General features: G+C 29.9%; 2 protein-coding genes across 2 annotated transcripts; both read right to left on the bottom strand.

The window, feature by feature from the left end:
- Positions 1–3,164: 3,164 nt before the first annotated feature.
- Positions 3,165–5,610, bottom strand: LOC125815575 ((+)-neomenthol dehydrogenase-like). Its single transcript, XM_049495075.1, has 5 exons — positions 5,510–5,610; positions 5,052–5,304; positions 4,108–4,209; positions 3,797–3,976; positions 3,165–3,542 (listed from the first exon to the last, which is right to left on the bottom strand). Exons 1-5 carry the CDS (start codon positions 5,542–5,544, stop codon positions 3,165–3,167), a joined length of 948 nt encoding a protein of 315 aa, XP_049351032.1. The 5' UTR covers positions 5,545–5,610.
- A 1,058-nt stretch (positions 5,611–6,668) lies between these two features.
- LOC125816305 (uncharacterized) lies at positions 6,669–21,552 on the bottom strand. The gene is made up of 12 exons (XM_049495892.1): positions 21,487–21,552; positions 21,023–21,269; positions 20,856–20,927; positions 19,701–19,880; positions 18,420–18,797; positions 16,112–16,219; positions 15,809–15,994; positions 10,750–10,835; positions 10,388–10,649; positions 8,025–8,126; positions 7,728–7,913; positions 6,669–7,066 (listed from the first exon to the last, which is right to left on the bottom strand). Exons 1-12 carry the CDS (start codon positions 21,507–21,509, stop codon positions 6,689–6,691), a joined length of 2,208 nt encoding a protein of 735 aa, XP_049351849.1. The 5' UTR covers positions 21,510–21,552; the 3' UTR covers positions 6,669–6,688.
- Positions 21,553–26,579: the final 5,027 nt, after the last annotated feature.

The following is a 26,579-nucleotide window of genomic DNA, read 5'->3' as shown; positions in this document are numbered from 1 at the left end:
ACGCAATGGGCACTGTCGTCTTACTAAAAGATTTCCAATTCCAGCTTTTGAGAGTCTCCTCCCATACTCCCATATAATCACCACCACCACCAACAAATTCAGTTACTGCCATTATCGACTACAAAGATATATACTAGATTACAATATCAGTCGTTAGCAATCGATGACGTCTGACATCCGTACCGAAACACTACTGAATGAGATTGTGGTTCAAAATGCAGCTCCTGCAATGGCGAAACAGATCTTTAATGCTTTTAAACTATTAAAATGAATCCATAATGAGTTATCAATTGATTATTATGGAAGATTTCTCAAATTTCTAAAATGGCGGAAAAATCATTTTGAAACTTGGTTTTGAAAGAAAATGGAGTAAAAATGAAGATGGAGTAGGAGATGATGATGATTTACCTTGAAAATGAATATTTTGGCTGGAAAACTCGCCGGAATCGTCACTTTCGACAACAGCAAAAACGAGTTGCTCTCTTCTTTATCGTTTGGTTTTTTTCTTTGTTTTTAATATAACTTTTTAAAAATGCAAATAGATATATATTATTCCAAATTAGTTGGAAAAGAAGGGGGATCATAGTGGAGATATGAAAACCTAGTGAGGTCTTTTGTATGTGTCAATTAGGGCACATGGATGATGTCATTAATAGTGGTATACCACAAATTGTTCAGGACTTTTGTCTTAATGTTCAATTAAGTTTGGAGAGTGGCTATTTTGCCAACTCTCCCAACTATGTTAAAGTTATTAAATATAATAGAATATTTAATTGACTATTTTTTTCATTTCTCTTCCCCACAAATTTGTATATCTTAGACAAAATCAAATTTTACCGCATTTATTCTCGTTATGTATAAAGATTAAGCAACCTTTTGAGGGAAATGCCGTTGTTGATTCATCAAATTAAAATTTTTGAGCACAACCAAAAAAAAAATTGGATGTTTTTTTACTATAAGACTCAATATCAAAATAATTATAAATATTAATTTAGAGTTTTTTATTCTTGTTATTTATTTTTAGTGTAGTATTCTTATAGACATAATGCATTTATATCCATAGTAAATGTTATTATTTATAATCATAAAAATTCAATAAAATGTTAGTCATGTATTTGCAATATATTACCTTGGATATTATTGTAAAAAAATAATTTATTATTACAAAGATTTGAATAGTTTAACTCAAAATTCTAATATTTCTGTTAGAAAGTATGTAGTTTTTTTTTTTAACATAAATTTTTGTGACTCAAAAGTTTTAGGATCTAAAAAAGATTTTACTAGTCTCATTTTTGAGATAATGTGGATAAAAAAAAAAGATTATATTCTGGCCATAGTTGTGCCTTACTCATTGTAAAATTTTCCATATACTAAATCATAAATGTGTCAATACTTGTAATGAGTATGTGTACATGGAGAAAGTTTAATTTAAAAGTTGATTGGTCTGAGAAGTAGAACATAACGTAACAGAGTTTTAATACAATGGTATCACATTCATAAACTTTAATGAATCACTTGTGAAAGGTTTATCAATTGAAAATAATTCTTTGTTTGGTATCTATTTCAAAGGGTATTGATTCTAGAGTTCGAAAAAAGCTTAATTAAGAGATGCGTCTTAATGCACATTGTACATTATCCATAAAACATGTCACCTTGAAATTAAGAGATTATGTGTCTTAATGCACATTGTACATCCACATTAACCATAAGACATGTCACTTAAAATTAAGATATTCTGTGTCTTAATGCACAATGTACATTCGCTACATACTTACTTGTTGACAACAAGACGAACTTAGGCCACTGAATAGGGGTTTATGGGAACTCAACAAGTTTAGCACAAATTCTATTTTTGTATTGGGAAATTCAATAAATATATAAGAAAAAGGACTAGAAATTCAAACAAAGTGTTATTTATTTTGTCCAATAGCACAAAAGAAACTTTTTAAGCTTAGCTACCCCTTGGTCACCACTCACCACCCACCATATATGTCTTTATTTTGATTTTTGTCTCTTTTTAGTATAGGAATCCAAATGTCAAATTCTGAATTCGTCTTTGCTTGAGGATTAACTGTATCATTGTATAACTATTAAACCAAATTTATTTTCCTTACACATGTAGTTTTTATTTTCTTTTAATGAAGTTTTAAGAAATACAAAAGTTCTATTCGGCTTCATCTTTGACCTATAACTCCTCTGTTTCAATATGATAATAATAATAAAAAAAAATAATAATAATATCAAAGAATAAGATAGTATATGTATAATAATAACAATCTTGATAATGTGGGAGTAAAAGTCTGCTTTGATACTAACGCAATATCGATAATATAAATTTGTTGATCATCCTAGATGTCCTCATCTACCTTAACTAGTAACGTAACATTAGAAATCTTTACAGATAATTTTTTTCTTTTTGATATACATGGATGATTTAAAAATTATGTACTGACGTTGATAGTGATGATGATTGTGATATGAATTATGACTTGACTAAGGATGGAAGAATCCCATTGAATATGTTTTTCTTATTAAGTAGAGTATAATTTAATAATGTGTGTTATTTTTGAAAGTTACATATATGTTTCAAAAAAATATATTTTCTTTTACGTTTAAATCAAAGGCTTGAATGTTTTTAAAAATAAAATACTTATTTTCTATTTTAAATTTCATAAAAATTAAATGCATAAAAAAATTATTTTTAATTTAAATTTGTCTTTTATAAGTTATATTCTATTATACTTAGTTACATATATATACCTCATAAGGTGTGTAACTGTAGGAATTTCATAATACATAAATTAAGATGCAAGTATAAAAAATGTATCCGAACCTGAATCATATTATTAGTGATGTTTAGTGTATTTAATTAACTTATCATCCCTAAGTAATATAATGAAATAATAGAGTATATTATGACAATTAAGAAGCTATATCAAAATAATTAATCCCATAAATAAGGAAGAAGAAATGCAATCCTTTAAAAGCAAATTAAACATAACAAATTTAGAATTTAAACGATAAGATTTCTGATGAGTTGATAGAGTGAGTTCTAAGGTGAACCTCTATCCTTATTGTTCACATGTAGATAGGGCTAAAAATATCGAAATATTGAATTCTATCGAATCCATAAACAATTAGAAATAGTTGAATGGGACAAATGTTCAAAAAAAAGTGACCTCTTGTCTGTAAAAGAAGAGGCCAGAAGGTCCATCATTTGGCAACAAAGCAAGTTTCACAAAGCTTTCTGCACCTTCTTCAGCAGTTAAATTCCCAGTATTAGCGTTTACGTCTGTTTTGCAATAACCAGGACACACCGAATTAACGCGAAAATTCGGGTATTTAGTAGCTAAAATTCTTGTATAGGCAATCAAGGCTGCTTTTGAAACTTTGTAAGCTGAAAAGTAAGTTGGCCATCCTTTGGATTCAATTGAATTTTCTGTAAAATCTTTGAGAAATTCATTCAACACTTGCTCCACCTTTTCTTCTGTTAGGCTTTTTTCATCACTTAGCACCTTTTTAGCCCATTCGTTGCGCAATAACTGTAGAGAATAACAATTAATATCTGAAACAATAAATTGTACGCAAATCTTATCACTATCACTAGAGAGACTCTTTCTAATAAACCTTAAGGTCAGGGAAAAAAAATAGTCCAAAGCAGAATAGAGGAATAAAATAATGGAAAAAGGACAAATATACCCCCAAACATATATGTCCTTCACTCTAACGATATTTACGATATTTTTAGGGTATATTTGTCCTTTTTCCCATAAAATAATAACGGAAGTATCGTTACCTTTAACTTCCCTAAGAAAGAAGCAACATTAACAATCCTTGGGGAATTAGAGAGTTGAAGGAGAGGAGCAAATGCTTCAATCATTCTTTTTGCACCATAGTAGTTTGTCTCCACACATTGTTTTGTCAACTCATAATTTGTTACAATTTCAGGATATGATTTCATTGTGCCTCCATCTTCCTACATAGTAATTAATTAATTAATTAATAGTTAGGATATTGTAACTAGCATTTAATGTATATAGATGTAAACATAAAATTAGATTACAAAATATATTAGAATTGGAATATATATATATATATATATCTTACTCCATTTTCAGTGGAAATGGTTAAGAAATCTCCTTCTATTATCTCTTTTAGTACAAGCACATCTCCTTCTACCATTAATCCACCAACTCCTGCGTTGTTAATCTGCAAAGCATAAATTCATAATTTCTTATTTCTCTGAACAATTAGGAAAATATTTTTAAAAATGTTATTAAATTAAATTTATATATAATTGAGAATATAATTTTGTCAGTATTGTTTACACCATCGGGTATATTACAAAATGATATCTTTTTGATCTCCAGTAACAGGAAAAAATGTTTTAAAATAAATTGCACATGGATGTTACCTATTTTTGTGGATCTTAAAGATCTTATGTCTTACAGTAGATGATCTTCCTCACAAGGAAAATTATTTTTTTTTAAAAAAAAGAAATGCTATAGTAAATGGTTGTACCTATTTTTGTAAGATCTCAAGGAACATAATAAGCATTTTGGACCTAAATAAAATTGGTAACTGAATAGTGTACAACATCTACGCGTCCCTTACAGAAAATACTAATAAGGACAAGAAGTAAAATGGACCAAAGAGAGTATATAATTTAATTAAATCCTTGCAACTTGATTAATAACATGGCTATGAAACTTGTAATGTTCAATTTTCTGAGAAAGACATTTAATAAACTTAATTATAAGAGTATTTGTCTAAATTTTTATTTACTTCTTCTTAAACGTATGATTTAACTAATACTCCAAAATCTGTAATATTTCCTTTATAAATCATATGTTTAATTAATACTTCACAAATTGGATCAGTAAACGTGGGATTTTGAGTTATCAATTTTAGTTACTTCTAGCAAACTCTTAAAAAGAATTGATAAATTATTCGTACATAATTTTTTTAACATAAACAAAATATGTGTTAAAGTTAATGAGTTTTGCTGAACTGATATAAACAGAACAGGTGGAGTTATAAATAGTAGTTACCAGAATATCAAGCCTTCCAAATTTTGAGTTGATGAAATCCACAAGAGAAGAAATACTAGTTGGATCCAAAATATCAAGTTGATGAAACAAAACTTGATCATTAGTAAAGTTTGACTCCTTTTTGAGCCTTTCGATAGCTTCAATGCCTCTTTTTTCATCTCTTGATGTCAACACTACAATTACACCTTTGCTTGCTAATTGCTTGCATGTTTCATATCCTAGTCCTTTATTTCCCCCACTCACCACTGCATACCTGACCATACCATATATCAAAGATATTTAAATTATATACATCGATACTATAATAATTTCTACACTAGCAACGTAGTTCTTATAGATGGCATATTAGATGACTTATTTACAACATCAGTGCATAGAACTTAGAACTTCACCAAAAAAATAAATTATACATAGAAAAAAATAACTACGCGATTGTATTTGTGAATATATAGATATACCTTGTGCTCTCGACGTTGGTGATTTTTTCTGCCATTGTTGGAAGTTGCAATATAAGTAGCTAGCTTTAGATATGGGGATTGTTTGCTAATTGCTATGTGTTCTGTTCTTTTTATTTAGGCAGAGTGTGTGTATTTATATATGTCAATGTTAGTGTTGTCCTATTTTACTATGACAAAAGCACGTTGCTAAAAGCCTAAATTATTAAGCATTTCTTCACCATTACTCTATTATTCAACTTGCTATATAATTATAATGATTAACGAATTTCAAAATATTCGCCAGCAGTTTACATATCAAATATTTTGGGGATATGTTTGTTGTATATTTTTTTTTTCTGTATATTAGATAAACACACACTAAGCATCTTCCTAGATAATAACTTGCTTCATTTTATATATAATTGTTAGTGTTGAACCTGTTTTTAGTGTCATTGCGTTGACAGAAGCACATTGCTAAAAGCCTAAAATTTTAAACATTTCTTCACAGAATTCAATGCGTGTCCTTGAACTATTTAATTCTGAGATGTAGAGTTATTTTGTGTTATGAATCAGCCCCAGCCCAATAGGGATACCAACAAGGATATCACACAAATAGATATTGGGCCGAGTAAAAGCAATCGGGCCATGCCTTCACAAAGGATAATTTGGGATCCAGACTGAGAGTACGTTTGTTGTAGTTAAATAGATTAGGGCATTACTATCAGAGGGCATCAAAGGAATTATGTGCAAAGGCATTTCTGTGTTCTCATCCCCAATTCTAGAGTCTAAATTTCTCATCTTCATTCTTATCTCTATCCTTATCCTTAGTTACTTGTTATTTCAATATTTCCATTGTAATTCGGTAGTTTGATTATTGCAATTAGAATCTTAAAGTTGTAATAGTGTTCTAGTGCTCTTATTAATAGTGTGAGGATTTCGGTTTGTTACATTTTGTCTTTAGGATGAAACCGAGTACATTTTTCAAATGAATTAGTCAAACACAAAATTTTATTTATAGCCAAAATGACTGAGTATTAAGATGAAAAGGTGCAATTCAATATTACGAAGACAAATATCCTTTTCATGTTTTAAAGAAAAAATTGACGAGAATACAACAAGAATTTAAACGTTATAGTTTCTGATTCAATTTGTATCCTTATTTTTCACACGTACATATTAATAGTTGAATTATCCAACTGTTCAAAAAGAGGTGACATCCTTTCTGTAAAAGAAGACACCAGAAGGTCCATCATTTGGCAACAAAGCAAGTTTAACCAAGCTTTCAGCACCTTCTTCAGCTGTTAAACTTCCAGTATATGCAGTCATGTCTGTACCACAATATCCAGGGCACACCGAATTAACGCGAAAATTCGGATATTTTGAACCTAAAACTCTTGTGTAGGCAATCAAGGCTGCTTTTGACACTTTGTAAGCTGCAAAGTAACTTGGCCATCCTTTGGCTTCTACTGAATTTTCTGTAAAATCTTTGAGAAATTCATTTAACACTAGGTCTATCCTTTCTTCTGTTAGGCTTTTTGCATCACTTAGCACATTTTTAGCCCATTCGTTGCATAATAACTGTACAAAAAGTAGGAAATCGAAAATCACTCAATAGCAATTGTACAATATTAATTACTCATACTCCTAATTACATGGAAATTCGATCAAGAACCTTTGCTTGGTCGGATACCATGTTGAAATTAGATGGTAGAGCCTTTTGCTTTAGTCAATCAAAAAAATAATAATTTGACAAGTAAAGAACAATACTTTGACAACCATCCAATCTAATTATATCAAACACATATATATTTATTTTTAAAAAAATAGACGTGAAGTTGATTTAAATCTGATTCATGTTAGTTTGAATTATCTACCTACAGATAATATCATTTAGTGGAATTGTTTTTTCCTTTAAGATTATGATAATGATGTGTAAGATTAGAAATTACAAATGAGGTGGGGCGAAGATTTAAATAGGGTGAGAGCTACATGATGGGGCAGAGCAGGGAAGATTTAAATGGTATGGGATGGACAACACGAAACACCATTTTTATTTTTTGGAAAAAGTTTAATGAATTAGGGCATGACAAAATTACGTGTTTTTTTGTGGCGTGTTACCTTTAACTTAATGGACGTGTAAAAAAATCATAGACTAAAAGCTAAACTCAACTTATATAATTAAAACGAAGTAATCATAAGAGATCATTGCCATCAAATTACGATATATTCAATTAATTACCTTTAACTTTCCTAAGAAAGAAGCAACATTAACAATCCTTGGTGAATTAGAGAGTTGAAGGAGAGGAGCAAATGCTTCAATCATTCTTTTTGCACCATAGTAGTTTGTCTCTAAGCATTGTTTTGTCAACTCATAATTTGTAACGATACCTTCAATTGATTTCTCCATAACACTTTCGTCCTCTTCCTGCACAATTAATTAATTAAATTGTTGTATGTATCGATCAGCTTTAAAGTTTACATACGTAGCATATATAATAAATTTAAAAATGTAATTTTATAAATAGAAAAATCTTACTTCATTTTCAGTAGAAATGGTCACGAAATCTCCTTCAACTAAATTTTTTAGTATAACAAGATTTCCTTCCACCATTAATCCACCAACCCCTGCGTTGTTAACCTGCAAATTAAAGTATTCATAGTTTCTCATTTCTTTAAAGAATATGAAATTGATGAGGAAATGAAAGGGATCAAATTAAAGAGCTTAATTCAGAAAAAGTGTAATTACGGTTTTTTTTAGTGGAATAATTCGTGATTTATCATGGTAAAATAATTCACATAGATTTTTGAATTATTTCCATAATAGAGAGTTTCAATATTAATTTTGTTGTCCATGTTGTGCACATATTTAATTAGGACTAAAAATTTTATTTCTTGGTCTAGTTTTTTTTCGAGAAAAATGTCGCTAAATGTGGGAGTCTTTCTAAACTAGAAGAAATAAAACACTTGTTTCCAAACAATACTCATCTCTCTGTCATTTATTCTTAAAATATATTTTCATAAAACTTATCACTTTTATTATAACTTTTATTATATCAATAAAAGATAATTATATTTTTTCATGTTTTACCCTTAACATTAAATAATGTAAGTAGAATTTCGAAAAAACAATAAATAATCTCTTCTTTTTTTTTTTTTTTGGTTAAAACAAATTTAATTTATTTGAGATGAGAGATAGGAAAATGATCAATTAATATGAGACGAATAGAGTATTTTCCACCAAAAAGAAAGAGATTACGTGTTCATTATTGAGTGATAAATAGTTAAATACTACTCTCTCCGATTCAAACTAATTTATGGAGTGTGCTTGACTTTTATATTCTTTAATTAGTTATTTAAATGAACCCTTGTTTCGGAACCTTAGTATACTAGGTTAAATTTTCAAGACATAGTTTTATTGAGAATAATATTTAAAAATCTTGGTTGTATATTTTATGCCGTCACTATATAAAATTGACTCTTTTTGTGTTACATACGATGAGCTTGATCTCCACCAGGAAAAGAATGTTTATTAAAATAATAAATTGCACATTACCTGTTACCTGATTTTGTAGATCTCAAGGACAAGGACCATATATCTTACACCCTACCAGGAAAATATTATTATACTCCCTCCGTCCAACACTAATTATCTACTATATTATTTTGAGATATCTAATAATACTTGTTCACTATATAAAATTAATAAATAGTTTTACACTTAATTCCTAATTTATCCTTATCATTAATTATAGTAAATTTTCTATTACATTTTTTCAAGACGTTGTATTTATTATATTCAAATAGTGATATAATAAAATTACTCTTCTATTTATAATTTTCGAAAAGTGTACAAAGTTAATAGAGGACAACTATTATTGAACAAACCACTATTAACATGACATACCCGTTAAAAAATAATAAATAATAAAGGTAATATTATTATTTTATCCACACCCCTTAAGAAAACCATAAACAAAATCATTTGGTTCAACATCAGTTTTAAATATTTGATTCCTCTAAAAATTCTCCCATTTTATCCATACCCGTACTATCGTCTCCACTTTGAATTTGTTAATTTTTATGAATCTTAATAATTAAATGTGGTTATATTTGTTTTATTTTTATTTACAACCCACTCAATGAATAGATGAATAATTAAGATTTATAACAAGCTTTCGATATTATATATTAAGATGCATATTCAAATGGTTGTTACCACTATTACATCCACTTTCACTTTTTTTTTTTGTAATGACACTTTCACCTTTAATTGTTAAGATTCATTATTATCAACTATCACCATTCATTGCTATATGATATCAGTCACAATCACATATCACTGTAGTCAATTATCATCATTACGATTTATCATTTATAATCATCACTATCAATTATCATACTACAATTCACCAAATAACTAGTGATCAAGATCAATCATTGTCAACTATCGTCATCATCTGTCACTAGTATTATTAGTTATCAATATTAGCCACCACTATCACTAACTATTATCATTAGCCACCAATGTAATTACCATTGTTAACCATTATTATAGGTCATCATCAACCACTAGTTACTATTCACAACCAACACAATCCCCAATCAATACCCACAACCACCACAGCTAGCAATCACCATCACCAATGGTCATAAAATTTCTTAAATGTATTTATTTGATATAGCATCAGATTAATTTAGTATTTTATTTTAATTTTATATTATTATTTTTTGAATAAAAATAAGCTTTATACATTCAAATGATGAAAAAATAAATAGTTTTAATTATTTAACACCCCAGACATTTAAATCTTAATGTATATCTCAATATTTGAATATATGTATTAAAATTCAAACACATAAGACGTATGTCTTAGTGATGGAGTGATAAATATTACTTACTAGAATATCGAGCCTTCCAAATTTTGTGTTGATAAAGTCCACAAGAGAAGAAATACTAGCTGGATCCATAACATCAAGTTGATGAAACAAAATCTGATCATTATTATTAGTAATGTTTGACTCCTTTTTAAGCCTTTCAATAGCTTCAATCCCTCTCTTTTCATCTCTTGATGTTAACACTACCACTACTCCTTTGCTTGCTAGCAACTGCTTGCATGTTTCATATCCTATTCCTTTGTTTCCCCCAGTCACTACTGCATACCTGATCATACCATATGCGAGTATTGCTCAGATATGCACAAAAAAATTTAAGTTATATACACTGATAGTAAAAAAAATTAGCTACTCGTAATTTAAATTACCTTGTGCTTTGGAGGGTGCTGATTTCCCCTGCCATTGTTGAAAGGATAAATGTTAGATCTAGATTCTTGATATTTAGCCTTTTGGTCTAACCGTGTATTGACTATTCGTTTGGTACAAGTAGTGTAGAAGATAGAATTATATAATAATGGAAGCCGGCTATATATATTTTACTTTATTTATCATGTCCAGATTGTCAATCGTAGAATTTATTAGTTCGCGTCTCGAGGCATGTCAAATATGATGTTCTAAAGGATATTTCACTCACACGCGGTGTCAAAGTTAGGTGGAGCCCGCGGAGTTCATGAATTTGGACATATCCACAAGTTTTTTTTTTAAGATTTGTATTTATATTAGAAAATTATATATATATATATATATAAAAAAAAACTTGTGAGCTCCTTAATAAAATTAATTAACAGCTCAATAGTACAAAAAAGCGATGAAAATATTTTTCATACTATTATTGTAGGGTCGAACCCCACTATCAACATACTTTGTAGTAATATTTTTCTTTAAACTGCTAACCCTACTTCAAAGTAGAACTTTATAGGTATAGGTGTTACTCCAACTACTACTTTAGCTTAAGTTGATGTGAAAAAATGATAATTTAAGTTCGATCGGGAAATTGTGCATGAAATCTTCAACTTTTTTGAAATAAAATTTATATATTTGTAAATTACGTAAAATGTATTATAAGTCACAATAATTGATAATTCAAAATGTTTAAAATATCTATGAAAAAATTACTATTAAAGATAGACTTGTTTGTATCTTAAAATTCAAAAAGTGCCACATAAAATGAGATGAAGGGTATTACAATTTTTTTTTTATCAAGCCAGACATTCCCTTTTAGATAAAATATACTAATTTTTTCAACTTATAAACACTTTGACTATTATTCATACCGTATTTGTTTGTGTTTAGTCTTAAACACTCTTCCTGATTTTTTTAGTGCCAGTTGAACTGATATATGTTGACATATAAAAAGCAAGTTGCCCAAATCACTATTCTTTTTTTAAACCATTAATTAATATTCTAACTTGCTTATTCACGAATTTCAAAATGCATGTATGTCTGCAGTTTGCATATTTTAATTATTTTAAATGCTAATTGCCTACATGAAGTCTTGTTCTTGAAGAGCTGTACTATGTAAAAGCACAATTTGACTAAATTTCATTAATTTATGCTTAATTATTATTGTTATATTTGTTGCTCGAATTCTTTTATCTTATCCTTATTTAGAAGTGAGAGTTGGAAAGGACCAACACTGCATTAATACTATTGTACAATATGCATACAATTTTGTACATTAACTTTTGACTGCATTAATTAGTTGTACAACGTGCAAAAAAAATTGTACATTAATAGAAGGACTAACACCAAGGACTAACATTGCAATTATTATTATTATATATTATTATTCATTACCTAGAAGGACTAACATTGCAATTATTATTATTACTCATTACTCCTTATTAGAATTATTATTACTACTTATTTGGCTCATTATTAGAGTTGACACTTTAAAGCACGAACACGGCACTACCATGTTGTACACAAAGCATTTCAAATTGTACTATAAAATTAATTGTGTCTCATTAACTGTACACGTGCCTTTCTACATATACAACAACCCACATGAAGAATTAATTTTCTGACAATTTTGGTTATATTAACTTGTTAATTATTGTGATTTCTAATATATTTACGTAAAACATACTCTAAATACAAATAATTAGCAACTTAAAATATATAAAAAACATACTAAAAAATTGATTAACTTCAAATTTCATATGTACCACATAAATTAAAACAAAAACAGTAACATATATTGGGCCCCATGCTGACACGGGGTCCCATATCTAGTTTAAAAATAGGACAGAGTGCATGTTAGGGTCCAGGCTACAACCCCATCAATTAATATTAAATGCATGCAAAATGAACAAGAAGACTGTTATTCCTACTTTTACATCATATTCCGTCCAACCATTTTTAATTGTCATGATTTCTCTTTATTTAGTCAAATGATAAGAAGTTTGACTAATATTTTACGATATATTTTTTCATCATATTAATATGTAATTTATAATACTTTTTGTATAGTTTTGAATATCTATTTTTTTTATTTAAAATATCAAATTAATGTAATTTAATTTAATTTTGAAAATATTAAAATTAACTTTCAAAAAATGCAATATAACAATTAAAAATGAACGACGGAAGGAGTAATAATGATTGCAAGCCGCGCGTGTTTTCCACGCACACAAATGCCAACTTGTCTTTTGGTGTTAATTCAGCTATGATGTAATCAATGACATCTCCATTCATTTGTGATCACACTGAAAATCAATCGCAAATCGAGCCAAATAAAAAAACTTTACTAATGATATGGTTTGGTCATAAATTTTTTGACTATGTTTGAATTGGTTTGATTTTAAAAATTAAAAAATTTAATCTGAGACTAAATCAATCCATGTTATATATATAATTTTTAAAGTTTATTTTATATCTAAAAATATATTTTTAGGTTTTTTGAGATTTAAAATTTTAAATGGTCCAATAAATGTTATTATAGTCCATTAATATTAGTAATTCTAATAAAACTCAATTCAAAATCAAATCGATGGAGTTAATAGCTTAAAATGTCACTCAACTATTAGAATTTACCTAGTAAAGTCATTGAACTTTCCTTTATATCAATAAAATCACCCACCTTTAGGCTTTTATCTAAAAAAATCACTCAACTTTAGGCTAAAAGGATCACTCTATTATGTTTTTCATTAAATTAAATTTGATATAACTAAATAAATTATTTTTTTATGTCATACAAACATAAACCCCACAAATAAACAAAATTAGAAAAGAAAAAACATTATGCTTCTCCTTTTTTAGTCTCCAAAAATTCCTTCTAAAAAATAGACTTGGAAGATTTTTAATGTTTGAGTTGCTATGGTTGATGAGTTCTGGGCTCTTCTCGCTTACACGGCATACTCAATATCATTCTATCTATTTTGTCACATCTATTATTCATTCATCACTCTGACTTGAAGCTTGTTTGGAGTCCAACCAATGCCTCTCTCACTTTTCACAGGTTCAGAGTATTATTGTTTGAACCTAAAACCCACCTTCAAGTTCAAGTTTTGTTAATTAACTAAAATGAATTTCTTTTTTAATCTTTCATTTCGAATTTAGTTGACCCTTTCATGTTTTGACCATATTTATGTTGTGGTTTGAAAAATTGATGGTTATTGTATTTGAAAAAAAAAAAGATGCCTAAACCCCTCCATCACAGATGGATTTGAAAAAAAGAAGAAGATGGTTATTGTATTTGAATTGATTTAGATTTATTGGGAAAATAAGAATAAATAAAAATGTTACTCATGTCAAATTTGTTTAATGATAAATTAAGAAGGAGAAGAATCGTAATGGCTTTTTTTTAAAAAAATTGTTTATTTGTGAGATGTATATTTACATAACATATAAAATAATTTCTTTTATCATATCATCTTTTTTGTTTTAATGATAAATGTAGTTGAATGATTTTTGAAGATAAAATTTTTAAGTTGAGTGATTTTTTTTTATACAAAACGAAGTTCAATGACTTTGCTAAATAAATTATCATAGTTGAGTGACCTTCTAAGATATTAACTCCAAATCGATGTTAATGCTAACAAAAAAAATAAAAAATTCAACACTAAGAATGACAATAACGTTGAAAATGTTCCTTAGTTTTACATGGTTTAGACATTTAAAATACATAATCTAATTTTTATTTTTCTTTAATATTTAATCTTGTAATTAATACTTATTAGACTTATTTTAGCATGATTTAGTACTTTTAAATTATGATCATTTTCATTATGACTTATTAATTTGTAATATTTATTTTATGCTGTCTCATTATTATTTTTTGTTGAATATTTTAGTGTCATCACTCATCTCATATTGTGTTATTTTCTTAAATAGTTATATTTTGATTGGACTAAAAAAATATTTGTAGCACTAAACATTAGTGAGGTAACATAAAAATTGTTGATACAACACACAATTGCATTTCATTGAAGATTATTCATTAGTACATGTTATTCTGGAAATGCAATCAGAAATTTTCAGTCACTAGTCATGGATATTATCTAATTAACGACATTAATTAACAATGCCCCTATATTTATAGCCAATGAAAAGGTGCAATCCAATATTACCAAGACAAATATCCTTTTCATGTTTTAAAGAAAATATTGACAAGAATTTAAACGTTACAGTTTCTGAGTCGATATATATTATAATTTTCCGAACCCATAGCAATTATTGATAGTTGAACTAGCCAAATGTTCAAAAGGAGGTGACATCCTTTCTATAAAAGAAGAGACCAGAAGGTCCATCATTAGGCAACAAAGCAAGTTTCACCAAGCTTTCAGCAGTTAAATTTCCAGTATATGCAGTCATGTCTGTACCACAATATCCAGGGCACACCGAATTAACGCGAAAATTCGGATATTTTGAACCTAAAAAGTCTTGTGTAGGCAATCAAGGCTGCTTTTGACACTTTGTAAGTTGCAAAGTAACTTGGCAATCCCTTGTCTTCAATTGAATTTTCTGTAAAATCTTTAAGAAATTCATTTAACACTTGCTCTACCCTTTCTTCTCTTAGGCTTTATGCATCACTTAGCACATTTTTAGCCCATTCGTTGCACAATAACTGTACAAAAAGTAGGAAATCGAAAATCACTCAATAGCAATTGTACAATATCAATTACCCAATAGCCCTAATCCATGATAAGGATACTAACAAGATGAAGAAAATGTAGAAAAATTTCCCACATTATATTATACAAACAAATTGAATTATCTAGTTAATGGTGTAAAAAATCAATTACCCAATAGCTCTAATCCATGTAGATAGTATTTTTTTTTTTTTACTATAAAGTATAAATCGATGTCCTTTAACTTAATGGTGTAAAAAATCATAGACTAAAAGCTAAACTCACCATATATAATTAAAACGAAGTAATCATAAGAGATCATTGTCATTAAATTACTATATATTTAATTAATTACCTTTAACTTCCCTAAGAAAGAAGCAACATTAACAATCCTTGGTGAATTAGAGAGTTGAAGGAGAGGGATAAATGCTTCACTTATCCTTTTTGCACCATAAAAGTTTGTCTCTATGCATTGTTTTGTCAACTCATAATTTGTAACGATACCTTCAATTGATTTCTCCATAACACTTTCGTCCTCTTCCTGCACAATTAATTAAATTATTGTACGTATCGACCAACTTTAATGTATATGTACATACGTAATAATGTATATAATAAATTATAAAAAAATGAAATTTTATAAGTGGAAAAATCTTACTTCATTTTCAGTAGAAATGGTTACAAAATCTCCTTCTATTAAATCTTTTATTGTAAGAATATTACAATTTCCTTCCACCATTGATCCACTAACCCCTGCGTTGTTAACCTGCAAATTAAAGCATTCATGTATTCTCATTTTTTTTATAATGAATATGAAATTCATGTAGTGATAGATGAGGAACTGAAAGGAATCAAATTAAAGAACTAGGCTGGAGATAGAATCTCAAAACGCTAAAATTAACGCAAAAGAATCGTGTCACTCTAAAATTAGTTATTCTAACTTGCTTAGTTACGAATTTCAAAATGTATAGTACGTCTGCCAGTTTCCATATTGTAATTATTTTAGAGTTAATAACTTTGATGGTCACTCAGCTATCCACTCTTTTCACAGAAAGTCACTCAACTTTTATTTTCAAGTCAAAAGTCATTCAACTATGACTTCTTTGCACATAAAGTCACTCAACCTATTTAATTATTTTTTTCACTAAAATTTGTTGACATGAAATTTTTATTTTTAATCAAAATTTTAAAAACCAAATATATATATCCATTTAATGACCTGCCCCATTTAACCCGACCCGCTTAAAATATGATATTAAACTTTTTATTTTACTATTAATTCGCTAAATCATTCTCTATTGTCTCCTTCTTTCTCCTAAGTGTTCTTCTTCAGCACCACCCTCTACTCTATGTGCATGAGTTATTCTCTAGTGAATGGCAGTGAGGATACAAGGTTTAGTGGCATCCCATCAACTGAGTCATTTTATCTAAATACAACAGTGAAATTTTGTGTCATTCTTGCTCTCTGATTCATAAGGGCAATTTGTCCGTCTACTAAAAAATGTTCGATGGTTGAAATACTGTGGGATTTGCTTTCACACTAGTACTAGTATATCTAAGGTTGACATCCATCTATATATTTAAATGGGGATGCTTTCTTGTGCTTTTCATTGTGATCCATTCCTAATTAAGGCTGATTACTGCTCCAATGATTGTGAAAGAGAATCTTCTCCTTATTTTAATTATGATCCATTAGCAAATTGAGTAATCCTTAATGAAACAAAGCTCAGCAACAAAATCCTCTATATAGTTGTCTCTCATGATTGAAAGATTAAGCAAGCTCTTTTCTGACACGGAATGATTTTTTTTTATGCAGTCGTGAAAGATTTGGAGAAATGCAATGCCTAAATAAAAATTTCAATATTATATTTTTAGCGGGTCGGGTTAAATGGGCGCGGGTCATTAAATGGTTTAAATATTTGGTTCTTAAAATTTTGATTAAAAATAAAAATTCCATGTTAGCAAATTTTAGTGAAAAAAAAATATAATTAAATATGTTGAGTAACTTTCTGTGCAAAAAAGTCATAGTTGAGTGACTTTCTGTTAAAATAGTTGATAGTTGAGTGACCATCAAAGTTATTAAATCAATTATTTTACATGCTATCTGCCTACATGAAGCTTGTTCTAGAAGAGCTGTACCATGTAAAAGCACAATTTAGCTAAATTTTATAAATTAATGCTCAAGTTGTTAGAGTAAGTTTGTAATTTGAATTCTTGCAATGAGTGCATGTTAAGGCCAGACCTATCAATGATTATTTAAATTATGATAATGGCGGCAAGCTAAGTGCGCATGTTTTCCATGCATTCAGATATGCCAACTTGACTTTTAGCATTAATTCAGATGATGTAATCAATGACATCTACATTCAAACGAGTGTGAGCGATATTGTAATAACATAGAAAATTGAAAGAGGGTTATTGTTTTTGATTGTGCAATGGTCTTTGCGGTATTTTACTCAGGTATCGGTTGTCCCTATCGGCTTGTGGTTTTTTTCTCTTATTCATAAAAGTTTTCAGGTAAAAATTCTCGGTGTCATTATGCTATTTTTATTAACTTTGATTATCATAGTTTAATTAATCTTTTTTTTATTATTATATGTTGTGCATATTATTTGTGTGTTATTTTTCCCAGCAAGATCCTCCAAAAAGTAAGTATTATCTTTTGAGGATCAAACTCAACTACTTTTTGGATTCGACATAGGTATAACTATTTTTAGAGAGTCCGAGCAACTAAAACTTATAATAGGCCTGCTGTTTTCCAGGAAAGTTGTGTAAATCAGAATAAAACAGAGTATATCAGAATGGACAGATTCATATAGCCAACCTCGAACTTTTTTAGAATTAAGGAGCAGTTGATACAACATACCATTTGCATTTAATTGAAGATTATTCATTAGTACATGTTATTCTAGGCCTTATAGGCTTATATCATCAGCTGCGCGTTCACAACTAACAACATACTCTTATTCGAATGATGAGACTTCTTTTCGATCAAAGAACAAACCAGAAGGACCGTCATCAGTCTGTAGAGCAAGCCTTACAGGACTCTCCGCGCCTTCTTCAACAGACAATATCCCACTATTGAAATTGATATCTGTTTTCACAAAACCAGGGCAGACACAATTGATCTGTATAGACGGATGCTTCTTTGCCATGACCCTCGAGTACGCGTTCATTGCTGCTTTAGAGACTATGTAAGCTGACATTAAAGAAGGCCAGCCCTTGGCTTGAAGTGAATCTTCTTTGAAATCCTTCAGATATTGATTTATCACCTCTTCTATTTTCTCTTCTGTCAGATTTTCACTGTCATTCAATACTCCTTTAGCCCATTCATGTTTCAAGTTCTGGAAATGCAATTCAGTCACTACTCATGGATATTATCTAATTAACGACATTGATTAACAAACTTGTCACAACACACGCAAAATAAGATTGAAATTATCAAATTTGCTGATAACGAACCTTAATCATTTACATTATGTATATTAAGTTTGCTGTGATTGTTAAGTATTCGCAGACAAACATTTCCATCATATTTTAAAGAAGAAAATGAAAAAGAGAATCTCAGACTGGAAATGAAAATTGTTATTCTCCGGAGGTCGACTAAGGCCTATTAAACATGTCCTAGTCTTCTTATGCACATGTGAAAGTTTTCCCTGAATTAGCCGGCCCACACTTCGGCTACTCATAACGGGATAAGACCAAATATGTTATCCTCTCTCTGCGAGTACAGAGAAGGATTCTCGCCTCACCCGCCTGTTTGACTTATGGCATAATCGACTCACTTTTCAATCAAGATGATTCCATAACCATAAAGAAAGACATTTCTTTCAGGATCAGTCCTGTCCCTAGATGTAGTAGTCAATCAGCGGGACATTCAAAGAAGCTATGCACCGTAACTGAATGTTAATGAAAGAAACCCTTCCATCCTAATCTCATCTACTGCATTCTTTAGACAGAAAATTGAAAAGACTATAGCCAGATGATGTTTTGTATCAATGAGTCTCCACTACTGTTAGGACTTCCTCAGAGTCTGTCAATCTTATTAACGGCATTTTTTAGTAAGCAAATGCAGATTTGAGTAGTTTCAAACTTTTAATCATACATTTACTTCAGAATTTATCATTTGCACCAGCCAAGCTTGTATAAGCCTAAAAGTTTTAAAGTTAAATCACAGTAAACTGAAAAATGCAGCTATGTAGATGTGGTAAAATTGCAAAAAGTCTGAAGAAATGTTGGCAGGTTACCTTTAGCTTTCCCATGGAGGATGAAACATTCACAATCCTCGGCGACTTAGATAATTGGAGGAGTGGAATACATGCTTCAGTCATTCTCTTCACACCATAATAGTTTGTCTCAAGACACTCCTTTGCCAACTCAAATGACTGAGTCAATATGTCATTCCAATTGACTTGAGATCCTCCAGTCTATAGCACAGAGAACAATAAATAAAGCGTGCAAACGATGAAGTTACGTGTCAAAAGTTGAATTTTCCACAAAGAGAGAGCGAGCGAGAGTTATGGCTACTGATCATGTTGCTTGATTGTAGAACCTAATAGATTCATAAAACAGGACATGTTCTGGTTTCTTGATCACTATGTACAGGCTACAGCAGAAACCTCAATCCAATTTCATGGTTTCTATATCCAAATCAAGTTGCACATAAATTGATCAAACATGTAGTAAAAAGAAAGATCTGGTATAGTTGCTTTGAGTGCCGTGCCTAATCATGATAAACTTTCGGGGTTGTGAATTCTCTTAGACGAGTCATAGAATATATATTATGATATGAGTTTAAGTTCTATGCATGACAGTAACTATAATTACAGGTAAGTTACAACATTATATTATAACGTAATTACAAGTAAATCTCTATAATAAGCATCAATTGATAACTTCTTGCACAATCAATTAGGCACTAAGTTACAAGTAAATATCTATGATAAGCATCAATTAGTAACCTGATGAAAATAGTAACATAACTGCGATATTACACTTGATATTTGTCATTCAGCAATCCACTATGTATTAAGACATAAGTAGTTATTCCTCCGTTTCAATTTATTTGCTCTTTTGCATATTTTGACAGCTCTTTAATTTTAACTTTCCACGTGACATGTTTAAGACCACAAGATTAAAAGTCATTTTGGTACCTTCTACGTATCTTTAGTTTAAGACCACAAGATTCAAAAGTCTTTTTATTTTCTTAAACTCCGTCATAAGCTATGTTGCTCAAACTCTTTAAAATGTCAACGAGTGCGAGTTGGATTCTCCAAAAATTGTGTATTTTTGGAGAATCCGACATAGGTGCAGCAACAAAAGTGAAGAGTTCATGCAACTTATGTCATAAGTCAAAATCAAACAAACAAATTGAATAATTGATTCAAGTTAAAAGGTGTTACCCCACTGGACTCCTGTTTAGCTCTTAAGGCATCAGCATCTGCATTGACTCCAGCTATTCCTGCATTATTCACCTAATCAAAAAAAAAAAAAAACCACAAAATCAACAGTTCATTTTACCAAATTGTTTTGGTCATAAAACAAGAAACTTAAATCAAGAACATTATACCAAGATATCAAGCCTGCCAAATTTTGTCTTAATAAATTCAGCCAAAGAATCAATACTAGATTTATCCACAACATCAAGCTGATGAAACACCACATTTTCTGCCAAACCAAAGCCTTTAAGTTTCTCCAAAGCTTCAATCCCTCTCTTCTCATCTCTAGCACCCAAAATCACCAACACTCCATGAGAAGCTAGCTGCCTACATATTTCAAATCCAATCCCTTTGTTTGCCCCTGTAACTACTGCATACCTGCACCCACATCAATTTATGTGACACAGTTTGAATCGACACCAAATTAAAAAAAAAAACACTTTTAAAATTACAGTCTAAAACATGTTTAAAACTTGTAGTAATAAAACCTTTACTTAGGTAAAATAGAAAATTAAAATTATTTTCATTTTTTTACACATAAAGCAGATAAAGAAAAATGTGACACATAAATCAAATAAAGGGTATAGAAAAATACTTTGTGGCTCTGCCTTCTGCCATTGAGAATAGTTTTGGTTGTCCTTTTAGCTAATTGCTTTGTTAGCTCAAGTTCCAGTGAGATAATATATATACATATATATAAAATATGACAAAGTGGTTATCCACGTGTATGCATTTATAACTTCACAAGGGAACAGAAGTAAGATCCTGTTAGAGATTTGATAAAAGTATTTTATTCGATTTAATAAAGTGAAATTTGTTATCACTAGTCTAGAAGTATCCAATTAATTAATTTTAAAGTTTTAATCAAGTGAAACAAGTTTTCTATATATAGAGCATACACGTTTAATTTTGGTTGATTTTGTTAAAACATTTCAAATCCTTTATAAATTTATGTAAAAAAAATAGTATTAGTAAAGCATCTTTGTATTCAAGTGCTTTTCTAATAGGAAAAAAAGAAATGATGGATAAGAATATAAAGTTACTTTTCATATTGTAGTCTAGTTTCAATGTAGGACGTTGTCATTTTAAATAAGATCACAAGAGTTAGTTTTATAATTATGATTTCAATGTGGGACTCATAATGTTACTTCTTATTTTATTTTCAATATTACAAACTATACAAAAAGTCGCAAGTCCTTTAGTGCAACCAAATCCCAACTACAAGCAGATTGACATAATGTCATAAACAAATCACAGATACAAACAACGATAACATATTGAGTGAAATTTTATTAGTAAGGTTTAAAAAAATAATGTTTGTAAAAGTAGGTCGAGATAAGCATAATAACAAGTATTGAAAGGAACATTAATAAATATGTCATGCTACAAATAAAATAGAAAAGTACAGTAACAATAACAAATAATACGACAGTAGTAAAAGTATAACAGGTAATAATAAAATTGATTATACAAATACAACAAATGCAAAACTAGTCTTTCAATCAACTCATGTTGACTGGATAATTATTGATAGAAGATCAATGTGAAATGTCATTAGCGGAACTTATTTTTTACACTTCCAATAGAAAAGCCATTTTCAAATTTGTTTTCCTACGAAAAATATGTTTCTAAAAATTTTGATTACAAAAACAAGACATATGCAATAGATAATCCAATAATTTTTTAACTTGTATATTACAAATTACAATTTACAATTTATACATTATAATATGTTCCTCTATAACTTTTTCCATGAACCTATATTTCTCGGCTCCGATAATATGATCGAATAAGTTGAATCCTCTACAGACCATGTATTATTACAAAATTCAGCACGAATACAATAATATTTTTTTAAAAAAATCGAGCAGCATAGCTATGATCGCGGGGTTCTCAATTTGATTAGAAAGGTGAGAGCTCTTTCCTAATGTAGAGGTAAAAGAGCAAGCCAAACAGAACTTTGAGCACCTCTTCAACAGTTAATGTGCCACAATTGCAACATATATCAGTTTTTACATAACCTGGACAAACACAATTTATGAGAAAGTTTGGGTATTTCTTAGCCAATACTCTTGTGTCAGCTTGTTATTTACTGTACAAAAAATAGATATTCGTGATACGACATATTATAAAATTATTGGTATGCAATTAAATAAAATACCTTGAACTTTCCACCAAAGGAGAAGACATTGACAGTACGTGGTGAATCAGCTAACTAAAGTAGAGGTTATAATTCTTGTATCATCCATTTTGCACCATATATAGTAATCTACTTTTATCTTCTCAAAGAATAAGTTTTGCTGCAATAAGACCATCACAAAATTATTTCATTTCAAACATGATAAAGAATATACTCAAGTAATTCACACAACTATAGATAAAATGAATCTCGGGCCTAACTAAACTCCAAATTTCCTCATCCCATTGACGTGAGATTTAACACCCCAGTCTCACGCATGTCTAGTATGTGGACAATTCAATATGGTATACGAAAATATATCAAAGACACACAAAAAAGAAATAAATTCGAGCAAGAGGCAAGATTTTGAATGTTTATTATAGGTGTAGTTATAATTAAAATTGTAGGCAATTAAATTTATAGTTACTTTTTATTTCTTAATTTGTCTAATTCACTTCAATTTGAATCAACCATGTTTTAATATTTACTTTGTAAGATTGTCTTCAATTCTTTGAGATGTTTTATTAGACGTTTCAAGCTCAAACTAATCAGATTATCAAATAATTAAACTACACTTCCTCTTCTAGAACAGTGGCAGCCTAGTCTGATTTCCCCTTCCGAAAGTGCCACAGCTCCTTCTATCACAACCCCAAAAAATAGGGCATTCGAAGCATCAATCTCATTCTATGCTCTATGCCATCTTCCTTATACTTTGACTATTAATTCATGTGCACAAACCTCCCTCACAAGGGAAAGTGGGAAAGGACCCGAATCGAACTTCTTTCTTTGATTTGAAAAGAAGGTGAGAGCCCTAACCCTCTGGTCTGTGGGTAAACCCTTCAAAGATAGAAAGCCAATGTCCAAAAATATTGTCTTAACTTTGAATGTCTTCTGAAGGTAACAATCACTATAATACTATTATGAAATATCATATAAGTAAAAAAGATACTCTAATTGGCATATTCAATGAAGCAGTCTAAATTTTATTTTTTAAACACTTTTAGAATAATTTTGATAGTTTATATAAAAATTGATTATATTAAAAAAGTTTTAAAAACTATAATCAATAAAAGAGATTTTAATATTTGTGTTGTTATGTAATGTACAATAATGTGTGTGTATATATATATATATTTATTTTTTATTTTTATTTTTTTGTTTTTTGTTTTTCTTACAAAATATTACAAGAAATGTTATACTATCAATTGAAAAAGAAAAATTAATTATTAGATTATAATCAATTACAATTTTTTTTAGAATTTATGAGACTAATATATATATATAAAATATTAAATAAATCTAACTCCATTTTCTAATTTTGGCTTTCCCACCGATTCTATTGAGTCACATTTTTTTCCGGATTTTGGTTTGTTTCCCATTTTTGTTTCTTTCAAGTTGCTGTCTATTTCAGATTTCCTTGTCATTATTAGTTCTTGCATAAGGCTTATGTTTTATGTATTAAGTAAGTTTCCGTGGTTTTGTTGTCGGAGACAAGCTCCTCGCCAATAGCTCTCAAGCAACAATACAAGAGAAAGGAAATAAAGACAATGATGCTGGATCTTACCGTTGATACGCAGAAGTCTTGAATTGAATTGAATAAGGAGTTTTGTGTCATTAGTCACAAAACTATTTATTAGTTTAGTTTTATTTATATTTAGTTGGTTAGGATTCTGTTACAATCAGGAGTCTGTTGGAATTCAATTACAATTAGGAGTCTAATACTTGTCCAACACTTGTATATATAGAGTAACAATGTACAGGGATAGAAACAGAGCAATACAGAAAAATTTTGCATATCATTTTTTCTTTGAAGTTTTACATGGTATCAGAGCAACACTAGAAGCTCTGTATACGATTGTTTTCTCTTGTCTTTCATAAGTCTGTTCTTATTACTCGATTTTTTATCTCCATGGGTGACGAATCACTTCCTCCTACTACAGTTGTAGCTAAGACTGCTCCTCCTACTGTTTTGGTGGATCAAAGACATCCTTATTATCTTGCTCCATCAGATAACCCTGGTATGAATTTGCTCAATGTCACTTTTGATGGTACTGGATATGGAAATTGGCGCAGAGGTGTTTTGATCTCTCTCTCTCAGCCAAGCATAAGTTAGGTTTTATCACTGAAGGTTATAGATCTCCAGATCCAGATTCACCCTTGCTTGATCATTGGAAAAGATGCAATGATATGGTGATTGCGTGGCTTCTCAACTCTCTTAGCAAAGACATCTCAGAGAGTGTGATTTACTCTCAAACTGCGAAAGATTTGTGGACTGAACTTGAGGAACGCTATGGACAAGCAGATGGTGCTAGGTTGTTTCAACTGAGATGAGATCTCAACAATATTAGTCAAGGGACTTCAGATGTTGCAAGTTATTTCACTAAACTTAAGAGAATTTGGGATCAGTTAAAATTGCTCAATACCTTTATGGTTTGTCGTTGTGATAGTGATTGCGGAGCAAAATCACATAACGCTAAGATGAATGAGGATCAACAACTTATTCAATTCTTAATGGGTCTTAATGGGTCTTAATGATGTCTACACTGGTGTTCGAGGAAACATACTTATGATGAAACCACTTCCTTCAACTGCACAGGCTTACTCCATTGTTCTCCATGAAGAATCACAAAGGGAGGTACATGCTCAACATACTCTTGGTACTGACTCTTCTGCTTTTTACAGTGCTGGACATAATTCAAATGGATCTAGACAGGCAAGGGAATACAAGAATGTTGCTCAAAACAATAAAACTGATGTTAGGAAAATCGATCAAGTTTGTAAGTATTGCAAAAAATCAGGTCATGTTAAAGAAGAATGCTACAAATTGGTGGGCTACCCTACTCATTATAAGTTTAATAGAACTAGGAAGGGAGATTTTCCTAACCAATCTGTCAACAGTGCTATTGGAGAGCAGGATAACACTATAGGGCTTGGTGCTCATACAGTTTCTAATCTCATCTCTGGTCAAGGGTTCTCTAAGGCACAATGTGACCAATTGATTCAGATGTTCCAAACTGTTCAAGAAGAAATTGGAGCATCAACTCCTAATATCACTGCCAGTGCAAATCTGGGCGGTATGCAATACACTTATAATATTTTTACCTCTTTCTATTCTAAGTTACATCATAATACTTGGATAGTTGATTCTGGAGCCTCCCAACATATGACCTATAATAAAACCCTTTTGCATAATATTGTCATTCTTTCTATCTCGGTGACAGTAAGTCTCCCAAATTCCTATCAAGTCAAAGTAAATTATATGGGTAGTTTATTTCTTACGCCAGATTTAGAATTACATAATGTCTTATTTGTTCCTGTTTTTAAACATAATCTTTTGTCAGTTTCTCAGCTTTGCACACAGTTTGATTGCAATCTCATTTTTTCTTAATATAATTGTTCTATTCAGGCCCCTTTTTTGAAGAGGGACCAACTTCTCGGTGAAGCTGCAGCTGGACTCTATGTGAAGAGAGATAACACACCTCAGATGCATCTTATTTCCCAAAAGCCTA

This window comes from Solanum verrucosum, unplaced genomic scaffold (assembly GCF_900185275.1).
Source record: "Solanum verrucosum unplaced genomic scaffold, falcon-dt-bn FXZP01000261.1, whole genome shotgun sequence".
Lineage (NCBI taxonomy): Eukaryota > Viridiplantae > Streptophyta > Magnoliopsida > Solanales > Solanaceae > Solanum > Solanum verrucosum.
Note: the sequence above shows the minus strand (reverse complement) of the source record. Positions and strands in the feature narration are given on the sequence as shown.

What these genes read in the sequence shown, in the direction of transcription:
- LOC125815575 (XM_049495075.1), bottom strand. Translation starts at nt 5,544, where the DNA reads ATGGCAGAAAAAATCACCAACGTCGAGAGCACAAG. An exon ending in TTGGAAGGCTTGATATTCTG is followed by an intron (nt 4,210 to 5,051) that starts GTAACTACTATT and finishes TATGCTTTGCAG; the next exon opens with ATTAACAACGCAGGAGTTGG. An exon ending in CTTTCTTAGGGAAGTTAAAG is followed by an intron (nt 3,543 to 3,796) that starts GTAACGATACTT and finishes TATTCTCTACAG; the next exon opens with TTATTGCGCAACGAATGGGC.
- LOC125816305 (XM_049495892.1), bottom strand. Translation starts at nt 21,509, where the DNA reads ATGGCAGAAGGCAGAGCCACAAA. An exon ending in CTTTCTTAGGGAAGTTAAAG is followed by an intron (nt 10,836 to 15,808) that starts GTAATTAATTAA and finishes ATACACGGTTAG; the next exon opens with ACCAAAAGGCTAAATATCAA. An exon ending in CTTTCTTAGGAAAGTTAAAG is followed by an intron (nt 7,067 to 7,727) that starts GTAATTAATTGA and finishes CTTTTTGTACAG; the next exon opens with TTATTATGCAACGAATGGGC.